The sequence below is a fragment of the Phalangium opilio genome, unplaced genomic scaffold, assembly GCF_054372755.1.
Source record: "Phalangium opilio isolate 3A_F unplaced genomic scaffold, DU_Popi_V2 ptg000017l_1, whole genome shotgun sequence".
NCBI lineage: Eukaryota > Metazoa > Arthropoda > Arachnida > Opiliones > Phalangiidae > Phalangium > Phalangium opilio.
In genome coordinates, this window is record NW_028324151.1 from 4,193,268 (window position 1) to 4,207,053 (window position 13,786).

At 35.4% G+C, this 13,786-nt stretch overlaps 1 protein-coding gene across 3 annotated transcripts; it reads right to left on the reverse strand.

Moving 5' to 3' along the window:
• Window positions 1-57: 57 nt before the first annotated feature.
• LOC149702582 (uncharacterized) lies at window positions 58-10,542 on the reverse strand. Of its 3 annotated transcripts, XM_089866433.1 has the most exons (3): window positions 1,981-2,242; window positions 1,307-1,415; window positions 58-1,057 (listed from the first exon to the last, which is right to left on the reverse strand). In XM_089866433.1, the coding sequence occupies exons 2-3, from the start codon at window positions 1,367-1,369 to the stop codon at window positions 392-394; spliced, it is 729 nt and encodes a 242-aa protein (XP_089722559.1). In that variant the 5' UTR covers window positions 1,370-1,415; window positions 1,981-2,242; the 3' UTR covers window positions 58-391. The 3 variants fall into 3 exon arrangements, with proteins under 3 accessions (XP_089722559.1, XP_089722561.1, XP_089722560.1); XM_089866435.1 differs by lacking the exons at window positions 1,307-1,415; window positions 1,981-2,242 and adding an exon at window positions 10,125-10,542; XM_089866434.1 differs by lacking the exon at window positions 1,307-1,415 and having other exon boundaries at window positions 1,981-2,241.
• Between the last annotated feature and the right edge of the window lie 3,244 nt (window positions 10,543-13,786).

The window sequence follows — 13,786 nt, forward strand, 5'->3', positions numbered from 1 at the left end:
AGGTAGGAGGAGGGTTACGATGTACTCGAAGAATTAAGTAAATCATGATATACCCAATTTGTTAAACGCCAGCAAATGATTATTTTAATCTTTGACAAATTATCAAATGATAATAAATGTTTTTAGCCGATTACATCAATGAATGATAAAGCTATAAATAATAAAATACACTAATATTTTGGTCATGGGTACATTACAATGTTAAAATATATTCTTTTTTTTTTTTCATCTAAATTAGATTAATGAACTTTGTATTTAGTTTAAAAAAAAAACAAATTAAAAATAGAAATAGTATCAACAAAAGTCGATAACAGTTTGTTTTGTTAAAAGTTTTATGTATGTACATATCAGTACATAAGTAATGATTCTACGACAAGGGAAGGGTCAAAGTTCACACGGGTGTCTCGCGGTAAAACATGATGGCGGTACTCTCATTAACGTCTAAGTCTTCATAGGAAGCCCTGGTTAAGGTGCTGCTCCAACTAGTTGGCGGGGGAACGTATATGTTACCATTGTACTTGTCCGAGGCCGGGTAGGCCAAGTGGGTGTCCAATGACCTGGTCTTGTACAGAAAGTCCGTTTCGCGGGTGACAATTGACGACTTAAAGGGTACTTCCGGCGGTGCTTGTTCGATTCTGATAATCGGAACCGTCGTCTGATGATGACTGCTTCCGTTGTTGTTGTTTTTACGACCATTCGCGCTTTCGTTGGGTTTTTCCGCGTCAAACCGGATGTAAACGCCTTCGTGCTTCTTGCAAATGCCCACTTTAGCGCCCGTGATGGGGTTGGGTCTCTTTTTACCGTTTTGATTGCACCAATCGGATCGTTTATCCGGTATGGAGACCGCGACGACGATCAAAGCTCCGCCCAATGTCGCGCACGAGATGCCGGCTACTAGGACCACTAGCCAGTTGCCTTTTGTCGTTACGGGGTCACTGGACAAAACCATCAGGCCGATACCGCAAGCGGATAGGAACCATCCTACGAGATAGGTTGCCAAGTGCCAGGAACAACCGGAGGGTTGAGGGGATAAGCTGGCCATTCTTCTACGTTGGCGCTAGAATTGAAAGTTAAAAATTTTCTTTAGTTATGAAATATTAGTAAACCCAAGAACTTAAATTCCCCCTTGTACTGCCTTGCAACATAATCATGCATGGAACAGTATTCTTCTCTTCAAAGTAATTGATCGGACCACGACCTTCGAGAGGGAGGGCCCTATGTCCGGTACCTCGAGAATTGAATAACGAAGAATACTATTCCCTGATGTACTTCCTAAACTAATAATACTTAAAATTAATTTAATTACATCACTCTCAATCAAATCATTTTCCGAGGAACTCATGGTATACATCCTGCATTTGCTTAACATCTTGTTCCACCTTTCGCTAACTTTTCCCCGTAGAATACTGACAAATCTTAAAGAAACCAATCCCTTTTTAAATGGATTAACTCTGAGAAAAAATAGGGAGACGGTGCTACCAATGCAACTAATCAATTAGTAGTTAAGTAATAACAATGTTTTTTATTACATTGGCAGTATCGTCGACCTAGATAATCACAGAGTTTATTTGATAAATATTTATTCTAGAAAATTTATGTTTTTAAATAATCTAATTCCAAGGGTTATGGTTATGGTTATTTTTATTTTTTTTAATTATTATTTTATTAATTAGAGCTATTATTTTAGAGCCAATAGAGCAAGGTAATCACATTGTTTAATCTCACCCCTACTTTCTTCTCTATTGGTTCTAGATCACAGAACAGTATTAAAAACTAAAAACCACTAAAGAAGTACTTTCTATTAATTTGTTTATAATCAAAAATATAATTATTATTTTAAACCATCTATTGTTTTAGAACCAATAGAGACGAAGGTGGAAGATAGAAAAGTAATGAAGTTGTCTAATTTCGCCATGCCTTCCTCTCTATTGGTTTTAGATCACAGGACAAACTATTAAAAAGAAATATATTTGTTCTTACTTAGTTACGTAATTTGAAATTTCCAGAATCAATTATTTTTTTCAAAATAAAATAGTCAAAAATATTGCAAAAAACCTCCCTTTCGCTCCGATGGCAAATTTACTTTTAAACTAAAAATCCTTTTAACCAAGTTTATACTATAGTTGCCTGCCTGGGCTAAGGATGATGCACTTTGGAAATATTTCCCAGGACCGCGTGTAAACTGAGGAGAGGCGGGTGGTGGTTCTTCTTTTGTTAAAAACTTTCGCCTATTGAAATGCGAGGCTTCCCTCATTACCCTACTGTGCTGATACAGTTTTCGCGCCCCCCTAAAGCCCCCCATAAATAAACTTGCGAAAACTCGACTCTACAAGTATTTCGAACCAAGATAAATCGAAGTCAGAAGGATAGGTTGGAACGTTGGGACTTCGTCGGTCCCATATTCGCCATTTTGGGAGTATTTTTAATAAGATGTTTAAGTTTGTAAGTAAGTAACCCTTAATGGCTACCAAGGTCTGGTAACTTTGAAGCCCCATCTAACGTCTATGTATTCACATACCGGATGTTACTTCAAAGCAGACAATATTGAAAAGAGTCAATAGAGAGCTTTCAGAAATTCAGATGGGATAGTAGTACGTCACACCCTCCCAAGTCCTACCGCTGTTCTGGTAGCCATATTGGGTGGTCTCAGCTTCATTCATGCTTTAAAGTTTAAACCCACCAATATGGCAGCGTAAAAAATTATGTCACGAGACTCAGCTCCTCCTCCAACTGAAAGCTCTCATAGTACTGAGAGGGGAGGAGCTAAGGAGACATGACGTCAATATTGGTATAGTCTAAATTCTATGGCCTGAGCTGACGACTCAGGCCAATATGGTCGCCGAAACCGAGTTAAAAGATAGGAATTTTTGACGTCACGAGAAAATTCGTTTTAACAGACTGTTCAAGCCATTTCACACTCACAGTCGTATGATTGATGACTGGTAAAGGAAATACAACCTCATTTTGAAATCTATTACCCTTGACTGTCAAATGGAAAAAAAAGAAAATTCTAAGTTTGGGCCCCCCACAATCTCCTTTTTTGGGGGGAAGTTAAGTTCAAGATCGGTGCTAAAGGTTACTTTGAAGCGCGCGTATTACTTGATCTACGGTTTGGACAGGTTCCCGGCTGGTTCCCGTTAGTTTTTGTCACGGGGGTCGAAGCCTAGATGGTTCCAGAAACCCTAGAGTGGCTGGATACTTTCCCAATTGGTCTTTTCTTGTCCTACCAAACACCCAGAAAATTTACGAGTGTCCGATATGGGGTTAAAACATTTTTTCTCTCTGAAAATCTTGACCCTCCCTAGTCCCTATTTAGGGTGAGGGTAAGGGGTGATGTCTATTTTGACAAATTCTTTTTTTTTTTTTTTTTTCTTTGGGATAAAGAAAATTTGCAGCCAGTCACGTGTTTCCTTTTGATTGTGAGAGTGATAAAGGCGCGCGTGCGTCGTTTATAGTTTAGTAATGGTGGGAAGTGGTTTGTTACTTCTCGTTAACTAGAAATTAAATAGAGCTAAGCCTAGTTTTATTTTAGAATTTTTTTTAAACGGTTGAATAGTGAGTGATAGAGATAAAACGCGTTTGTGATTCGTAAATTTATCATTTATCCTAGAATTGGTGAGTCAAATTGGTTTTGTACGTGGAAGTAGACGCATATTCAAAGTTCTTGTTTTCTTTTGAATATTTTGGAATATCTGGTTACTGAGGGTATTCAATTCAATCGTCATTTAATCTCTAATACCATAAGTTTATAAGATATGTTCCTTCCATAAGTTTGTCACTGGTTACAAAATGGAGCTTGTCATGAAGTGATTGAGGTAGGTTATAGATTCGAGGTAAAGCGATGATTGCCTGGTCAGGCGCTGTCAAAGGCTTAGTAATGCAGACTAAATAGGACCTAGATGGAAGTCTCGCAAAATTAACCACCGAGTGTAGGACTTCAATTCTCTCTAGCATTACGAAGTAGGTGTAGTGTTATACTTATGGAAAATATCTTATAAACTTATGGTAATACTGATAGAGATGTTTAAGTGGTGCCTCTTTTAGGCTATGCTCTAGTTAGCGAGGGCTTTGTATTTCTATGTCATTGGTAGTAGTTCAAAGGTCATATGAAATGGGCGACATATTAATTCTAATTGGAAACGATGCCGATACCTTGACTGTTTTGGTAGTTAATCCAATGGTTTTAAAGCAAATGTCGGCGCCCCTAACATGCTGGCTAATCTTGTAGGCGATAATTATAACTTGTCAAAGGCAGGAACCAATCAGAATTGTGTTGGTTTCTTCGAAAGTAATCAATGGAATGATCTATACGGTACATGGCCTTCACTGACTGTTTTGGTCAATAATATTTTGATCAATTTATAAAACCCAAACATTGAAAATTAATTTTAAATTAGTTCCACGTCCGGTTTCTTTCACTCCTCGTATTACACCGTACGACCACAATTCCGGATTACGAACCCCATAGAGATCATTCCATATACTACGGGCTTATCATTAAGTACTGTTTTGGCATCATTAATCCGAAAATAATAGATATAATCAACAAATTATTGTGTACCTGCAGTGTGAAAAAAAAAAAAAGAAAAGAAAATACCCATTTCGATACGCCCCATTATTTCAAAACCATAAAAAAAACTATTTTTGGTAAAATGCAATGCAATGCCAGGCTTCGGTATTTTTGTTAACCTTGAAAATTTCAAACCAAGCGTATCGCGCTCGTTCGAACCAGGAAGGAAGTTGGGTCCAAGCACAAAATAAATATTAAATATCCCTTATTTTAAAAATGCTTAGTTGTCTCCCTTGAAAAGTGAGTTTTTTAAGACGATTTACGTACCTTACTTAGGTTGAAAAACCGATTTGTTTTTTGGGCATGAGGTTGTTGCCGCGATGTACAGGGTGTGCTTCAAAAAAGTTCAGTTCAAAATTCATTTCCCATAGCCTAGGACTGTAATTCAGTCCCATGGGAAATGAATTAGCCTTATTCCTGATCAGCGCCATCTACCCATAGCGGCGACTTTGAGAACTACTGTAAGCGGCAAGCCAATCAGATGTCGCTAAAATCTGGTGACGTCATTTTTGGTAAGACCCCCCCCCCCTAGAGCGCCAGTCAGTGACGTCACCAGATTTTAGCGACATCTGATTGGCTTGCCGCTTACAGTAGTTCTCAAAGTCGCCGCTATGGGTAGATGGCGCTGATCAGGAATAAGGCTAATTTTGAGTCGAAAATGTAACTTCAATCTCCATTTTGTTACCAAGGGACACGGGTTTAAAGGCCATGATTAAAGTGTTTTACGGATGACCCCCTTAAATTTAAGTTAGAAACTGGAAAACACCAGGTTTACAGGTTATGATTGGAGTGTTTTATGGATGACCCACCATAAATTTAAGTAATAAACTGAAAAACAATGATTGCTAATTTAATTAAGGGGCCATCCCTAAAATGATTACTAATTTAATTATTTAATTATGAAGTAATCCATAAAACACTCTAATCATAATTTGTTTCGGGTTCCCATAGGGAAAATGCTATAGAACATTTTCGACTCAAAATTGATTTCCAATAGAACCATGCCACTGTACTAAGATCCTGTAATTACCCTGGACCTTTTTTTACACCCTGTATAGCATCCATCTAAACTAAACACTTTGAAATTGAGGAAAAAATGCCATTTGCGAAAATAAAATCACTCTTAGATTTTTTTCGACAGAAAACATTGACGTGTTTATTATAGCTTATGTTTATTTTTTTTTTATCAAATTGGTGAAATATTAAAATATAGTTTATCAAGATTTGAATATACTGATATGGAAGGGAGGTATCGTTAGTTTTTAAAAGCACTTTCTACCGTTATTTCTTTGGTACGATTTCAACTTGAAATATTTTGGGGAATGTTTCATATTTTCTTATTATTTTTGTTGGAAAACGAATCTCTAGGTTTGACAGAAAACTTATTCACCCAAAACGGCTATTGTTTAGAATATGCTTTTTTGTATTTCAGTTTTAAAGTTCTGCGCGAGAAATGATGTATGCCCCCCTCCATTTTAAGTATGATTTGAAATCGATTAGCAGAAATATATAACAGAGAAGTTATGAGATATTATGTAATGCCATCCTTCTGGATGTTTCTGGTTAATTTTATGGTCAAATCATAAAATAGGATATAGTTTAACATAAGATATGTTTTAACAAGTTTGTCACTGGTTATTGAGAGCTTGTCATGAAGTGACGTATAAGTGAAACGTCATAGATTAATTCTGCGGTCTGTCAGAAAGCCCTTTTTATTTAATCCATTTCATAACTTCGGGTGTATCTGCTTTTAATATTTTTCCCCATTTTCTTACACATATTGGAAAGTTATCTCGGCTTTCTTGGTATTGAATTCGTAAGATGATACGGCTTAACAGAGAAAGTTTTGGGATGCATAAACAAACTAAAAAAAAAAAGAAATGAAATTGTATTTAAATAGCTTCATTAGCGTATCTTTATTTGGAATTAATTAAAGGCGGACTGCATTTTATTGTTTATTTTAAGAACAGCCAGCGATGAACTGTTTCCAGGCCCAACATACGTGTACTCTTATTAGAGAGAGATTTGCATTCCGTAACCTTTTTTCTTTGCATTTCATTAACGATTCAGTAAAGCGGAATCAACTTTTTGCTTTTTCTAATATTCCAAGGCACGCTCTTTAAAAATATAAAAATAAAACCAAAAAAAAACGAGGGGATAATAACTCGGCGTAATCAGTGTACACGACTTTACTAATAATAATACTTAGGACTGGTGCCCCCTTTGTTTTTCTACACACTAGTGTCCAAAATAATAAGCTGGTCCTTGGGACTGGTTCCACCTTAGTTTTCCTACCCCTAGTGTCCAAAATAATTTACTGGTCCATAGGACTGGTTCCCCCTTATTAGTTTTACTCCCCCCTAGCGTCCAAAATAATTTACTGGTCCATAGGACTGGTTCCACCTTAGTTTTCCTTCCCCCCTAGTGTCGAAAATAATAAACTGGTCCATAGGACTACTTCCCCCCTTTGTTTTACTTCCCCCTAGTGTCCAAAATAATAAACTGGTCCATAGGACTACTTCCCCTCTTAGTTTTCCTTTCCCCAAGTGTCCAAAATAATTTACTGGTCCATAGGACTGGTTCCACTTTAGATTTCCTTCCCCCTAGTGTCTAAAATAGTAAACTGGTCCTTAGGACTGGTTCTCTCTTAGTTTTCCTTCCCCTAGTGTCCAAAATAATAAACCTGTCCTTAGGACTGGTTCCCCTTTAGTTTTCCTACCCCTAGTGACCAAAATAATTAACTGGTCCTTAGGACTAGTTCCCCCTTGGTTTTCCTGTAGATTTGTAATTAATAAACTGGTCCCTAGGAGCAGTAACAAACACTTATTTGAATTTAAAACTAGTCCAAGCAATTAATAAACTGGTTTTGAACCAGAGCAAGTGTACAGTGAACTTGAGTGTGGTTAGCCCCTCGAACTTGCTCGACTTAATATGGCACGCGCCTTAATCGCATTGGTACCTTTAATGTCGGATTTATTTTTTTTAACTAATGCTTCGCAACGTTTCCTTTACTTAATTATATATGTTACGTCATATACTCGGGTGACTATTTACGTAAGCACACTCTTAACTTATTAGCTAGATATGCTAATGAAGGCGTGACTCATTCCATGATTAGTTTCTTTTTCTTGTATTTTTTTTTTTTTTTTTTTCAAGTTAGGTATAAAGTTAAAAGTTATTTTAATTAGTTTTGGATTGTTATTAATGTGTGTGATAATTTACTGTTAAGGTTGGGTTCTAACATAGGAAAGAAAATTACTATAGTTATGTTAAAAATGTCAGGGTTAAATTAGCGATTTTAAAAATTTCAGGGAAAAGTTGGGGAAATTTGTGATTTTTTTTTTTTAATATCGGGGTAAAATTACTTCAGGTAATTAGAGATTTTTCAAAAGCGTGAGTGTAAAATATGGGATTTTAAAAATTTATGGGAAATCAGGGATTTTAGAAGTATCAGGGAAACATTAGTTAGGGAAAATTACTTTAAGTCTGGTAATTTGGCAACCTTGTTGGGTTGAATTAGACTTATCAAACCTTGTTTCCTAATATAAATTGGATTGAATTTAGCTTACTAATTTGTGTTTTAAATTGGTCAAGGTTTTGATATTTAAAATGTCTACACTCAAAATATTTCAACACCTACACCTATTGTTTCTGAAAGACTTCAGTTTTACAAGCCTTATAGCCCTTAAGTGGCTTAGACTCCCCCTTAGAGTATGAATTTTAAACAGTTTAAATTACAAACCTCTTAAAGAACATAAATGCCTTTCAAGGGCTGACAACAAGTAACTAACTTAAATTGTCTTTTGCGCCGTCACTTAATCCTAATTAAGATTGTTTATGAACGACGTTATGTAGTAAACTTAAAGTTTTAATTGGGTATGAACGAATTAGAAGCGTTTGCGTGTAATTAACCCGTATAACGCGTTCTTGTTTGTTGCAACCCACGAGTCCTTATATAGTCATTCGAATTTGAAGTATGAACTAAACCCTTAACTTACAAAATGAGTATGACTGAATATTTCCAATGAAATTTCTTTTTAAAAAGTTTTTTTTAGGGGTTTGGTGATGCAAGGAAAATTGTGTTTATCTCCTCGAGTTAGTCGCTTCCTACGTTTTCCGTCCGTTTTTCTTTTCATCTCTTTCTTTCTCTTTTTACTAAGCTAATTACTGGGGCGTATTAATTATAAACGGAACTAATTTGATTAAATAGCTTGAACGATTTATAATAATAACAATAATAAAACGCAACGGTTATTTTTACTTTGAAGGAAGATAAGAGGGTTCGGTGAGTTATTCTTTTTATGGGGGTTTTATTTTTGAAGGTATAGCGAAAAGAATATCTGGTATTTTGAAATAATAGCGTTTGAATTTTTAATTTTACACAGAATTTTAATTTCGCTAATTTTGAAACGTTTGGGATTTGGAAAAATGGGTGTATTAGGGAATTGTTTTTCTTACAGTATGAACTAATATCTGCACACTATGTAGGCCTATTACATTGAAATGGGCAGATCGATTTTGTCGATAATTCTTATAGTACTTGCTAAGTTATTTCAGCCCCAGTAAATATTTAATTTGCTAAAGCTGAAAGAGTCCGTTATGGACACCTGTTCTCGTGTAAATATGTGAACGCTTCCTACACAGGTTTCTCTATAGAGTCCGAACGACACGCGATTGAATTGACAATTCCTATATAGAGAAATTAATCGTTCTATTTTGGTCTTACCCAAAAAGGAAAAAACTAAAGTTATCAAAAGATAGACTTTAATCAAACTTGGCTATAGAAGTGTCTACTGGAATATAATTCGCGGTATACTTGGGATAATTTGTTTAAAATTGATTGAGGGTTAAATTTATATTTTTAATATTAATATCAACGGTGTATTGTTAAATTTAGGATCAACTAATCTTGTTTGTTTTCAGTTTTCGATTGCTAAAATCTCTAGAAAATTCTGTATTATCGCTTATCGACTGGGAATACCAAACCATCTCATTTTAGGTGTATTTCTCAATACTTGGTAATTTGGAAGTAGACCCCCTTCTTAATATACTTTTAAAGTGCAGTAAATTAAACTATAAATAATTATGAAAAGTGTGTCGATAATTAACGGACGATACTTTGCAAACTTAACTGCAATTAAAACTATTAATAGAGTATTGACAGTGAGCAGACAAGTATTGCCAGTCGTTTCCTTTGTAACGTGTGCAGTTGAACCGCTATCTATAACAGATACTGAAAAGCTTGTAGTATTCTGTGTTGATTCAGTATTTATCCTTCAGGTACAAAGCTGCATGCAGGAGATGCTCTAATAACAAATTACTGGTTGGCAACCCTTGAACCGCAGTAAAAATTAAGAAACGTGCACGGTTAGAAATTTCCTTATCCTTTTTACTGCACACTATTCTATGTAATAGCACTCCAACATTGGTTCTTTCTAACTGATTTCACATAGAAATAGAAATAAGTACCCCTGGTTCTTGAAGCGTTATTGATTATCAGGAAGTGGCTTCTAGATTTAAATTTAAAATTTTAAATGAAAGAAAAAATAATTACCTTTAATATCAAACCATCCTTCGAGTAAATCCATGAACATATCTTCGTAACTTTCAAACATGAACATAACGTTAAGTCGCCCGCATTCTTCTATATCAGTAACACCACCACATTCACCAGACGCCCCGAAAGTTCTCCTGCCTCAAGTTCTGAGTGTCTTCTTTCCAAACATTATATTTTATCATCCAACCAGTAACATTACCCGGAGAAGATATATATACAATTTTGTTTTTTTTTCTTGCAAGCTTGTTTAGATATACATTTTTTATATATACACATATATATATATTTATCCTTTTAAAAAGACCATAAGCCACCACCAACCAGACATAACACGTAACTTTGGGGCATAGAATAAATAGTTTTAGTACACTGCACTATTTTCTGTGACGAAATGAAAGCAAGCAAGCAAGCTTTTACTACTAAAAACGCGCGCTTAAAATTTTCTCTCTTTCTCTCTCTCTCTCTCTCGCGCCTTTTTCCGTTTTCACCCCCGCTAGGCGCATGCGTTACGCTTCACGGGCTTTCACATTTTCTTCTAAAATTTTTACTTAACTTACTTCCCAAAGGGGAACATAATAGTTTCACAGAGGTTTCGGATTATTTAGTCTCTGCTGAATGGATAGAAAAAAATATATTTAAGTTTTTTTTTTTCGTTTTTGGAAATTTGAAACGTATCCGATGGATATTCATCCACCCCCCAGATTTGTATTCCCCCCTCCCACCGGGTTTTTTACGCTGTCTTTGCTTAAAACTCTTACAAGAAGTAATATCTAGTTTATTAGGGAGAAGTTATTAAATTCACCACATTTCTACTATAGCTTTATCTCCAGTCCAAACGTAGATGTGTCCGGAGTTAATCCCCGCCCCTCTAAATTACAACCAGCATCTCATTGGTTCTTGAAAAACTCACGTCAGCTCGACGCGAATGACGAAAATTACAGGAGAGGCAGCGAAATAGCCAGGCCTCCTTTTACGTCCCCCCTTGTATTTTGAAAGGGGGACTGGGACTATGGCGCGCGAATACTTTGGCATCTTCTCCCTAATAAATTAGATATCACTTCTTGCCTCTTCTTAACTAAATGAAAGGTTTAAAAATCATTTGAAAATGAGTTCAAAATCTAAAAGTCAATATATAATTTATATTGGTAATTAATATTTTGTATTATATAGTTTTCCTTTTTCTTTCTTTGGGTTTTGGTTTCGCCAGATTGCAATCGTTCTTTTTTTAAAGAACGGACCCGTGGTGTATCTTGATTATTTATTAATTTAGTGTAGAGGTAAGTGAGTAAAGGGGAAATGTTTATTGAATATTCAATTCAAAAGAATTAAGATTTGTATACATGCAGGTGTACTACTACCTACTACAACAACTTTGCGTTTGTTGCTTTTTATCATTTATCTTTTTCAAAAAAAAAAAATCAGCTTGACAGTCTGAAAAATCTCGGAACGTTTTGTAGGATGGGATTATATAATAGATCATTTCATTAATTTCTTGCATTTTAAATAGAGTAATATGAATTTTAGGGACAAAAACGTACATAGCGACGCATGCTTGGTTTGTCAATTATTTTTTTTATAAAATTCTACGAAACACTTGGTGTCAAAATGAACTTAATTAAGTTGATCAACCCCAACTTCGATCTTTGAACTTCCCCATACATAACTGTCGAACTTTTAAAAATCATAGACGACGGGAAACGCCAACCAAACACATCAATCACTTATTTTAGGAACAAACATAAGTATATAACTTAAAGTTATATTACAAATAAGTCTCCATTGGTCACTTCTTAACTTACTAATTTGTTAACAACTTGAAAACTACTTATAACCAACCTCATTCTGTAAGCCTTTTTCATTTACGAGTTGCATTATAAGCATAAGTTTATAAGATATGTTCCGTTCCATAAGCATGACGCCGCCTATACTTCGTATAGAGACTTACAGCCCGAGCTAGTTCTAGCAGAACGACGGAAGCTAGAATTGAAGTCCTACACTCGGTGGTTAATTTTGCAGGACTTCGATCTAGGTCCTATTTTGTCTGCATTACTAAGCCTTTGACAGCCCCTCACCAGGCCCTGAATCTATGACCTTAGAACGTCACTTCATGACAAGCTCCAGTTTGTAACCAGTGACAAACTTATGGATGGAACTTATCTTATGAACTTAGGCTAGTATAACAATAATTAAATGGGAACTCTACAATACAAATAATGGAGTTGTGTTTTAGGTTTTTGCGAAAGTGAAATTAAAATTACTAGATAACAATGGACAGGTAGAGTAAGGAGGCCATAGAAACGCGATGGAGTGTAACTTGACGTAATCCCCCTCTCTCTATCTCTCTTTTACATCCGCTATTTTAAAGTTAAAATTACCTATATAAACCCTATAGTGTCTTGAACAATTAATAAACAATACAGATATAAATTGATAATGCGATGAAATCCCTAAGACAGACAGCTATAGTCTTGGGAGAACCTTGGCCCATTCACCAAATTCGTAACCCCTTCCCTCTCTCTCAACAATCGGGACTCTTTGGTTGGTTTTGCGTATTGTAAAACCGCTGAAGATGAAATGGTATTCATTAAGTAACCTTCGCAAAATTTGTTTCCGGGTTGAATTTATGGGAAATTTCTAAGGCAGAATTGTTTTCTTTATTGAAAAGGCAATTTGTAAAATTATTATATATTATTTTAAATTGGAACCGTGTTCCTAGTTACAATATAAAAGATGATATTAGCGTTTTGAGTTATTGCAAGGGTTTGAATCAGGGCCGGAAATAAGCACAGGACACTGTCCAATTAAATTATAAAATGTCCCATAAATGTTTTTAAAAAACTTAAGAGGGTCACTTGACATTTGACCTATAAATATTTCAGAAGTTTTTATAGCTTGACTGTTAAGAGGCGACACTATTTATGCACACTCCAGTGGACAATGTCCTTTAAATTTTAAAGTCAAAGGGGTTAGTCACTGGACACATGTCCTATTAGAAATTTTTCATATTTCCGGCACTGGTTTGACCCCACGTGTAAGGCAGACGACGTTGGGGGTATAAAATTCTATTTTGGACCACGTTTATTTTTTCTATGCCTTATTCACTAACTAACCTCACGCTTAGGCTCCAGTAAATTAACCTAATTTAATATCGTAGATAGACAACTAGTTTTTCTAATTATTTTAAATTATCATTCGAAAAATTTTAAATAAAATATTCTAGTTTAGCTCTTTTTTTCCTTTTTTCTTTTTAAAAAAAAATATTGAAAAGTGCCACACCCATTAAACCACTAATATATACCTATTTAAAGGGTTAAGAACCCGAGGTGGTATTCACTCCTAAAACCACGCTTATAAACTTTTCTCTGAATTCGTAGTCGATGTAGTCAACTTAGAAAAGGTGTACCCTTACTTACTTCCTTGGGCTTGTTTTTTGTAGGAATAAAATCCAAACGTGACTGACCCTTAAAGGGCATTAGATAATACGAAGTCATTTCTATGGCTTCAAAACAGAAACTTGTTTTACATTGTTCCGCAGTCTAACAGGATCAAATCTTTAGGAATGATCTATTTTTTCCGATGACAAACATTCCCCAATCCATAAAGGAAGTACAGTTGGTTCTTACTTTCTGTGGGTGATTTTGAGTCAAGAATGTTGTGTG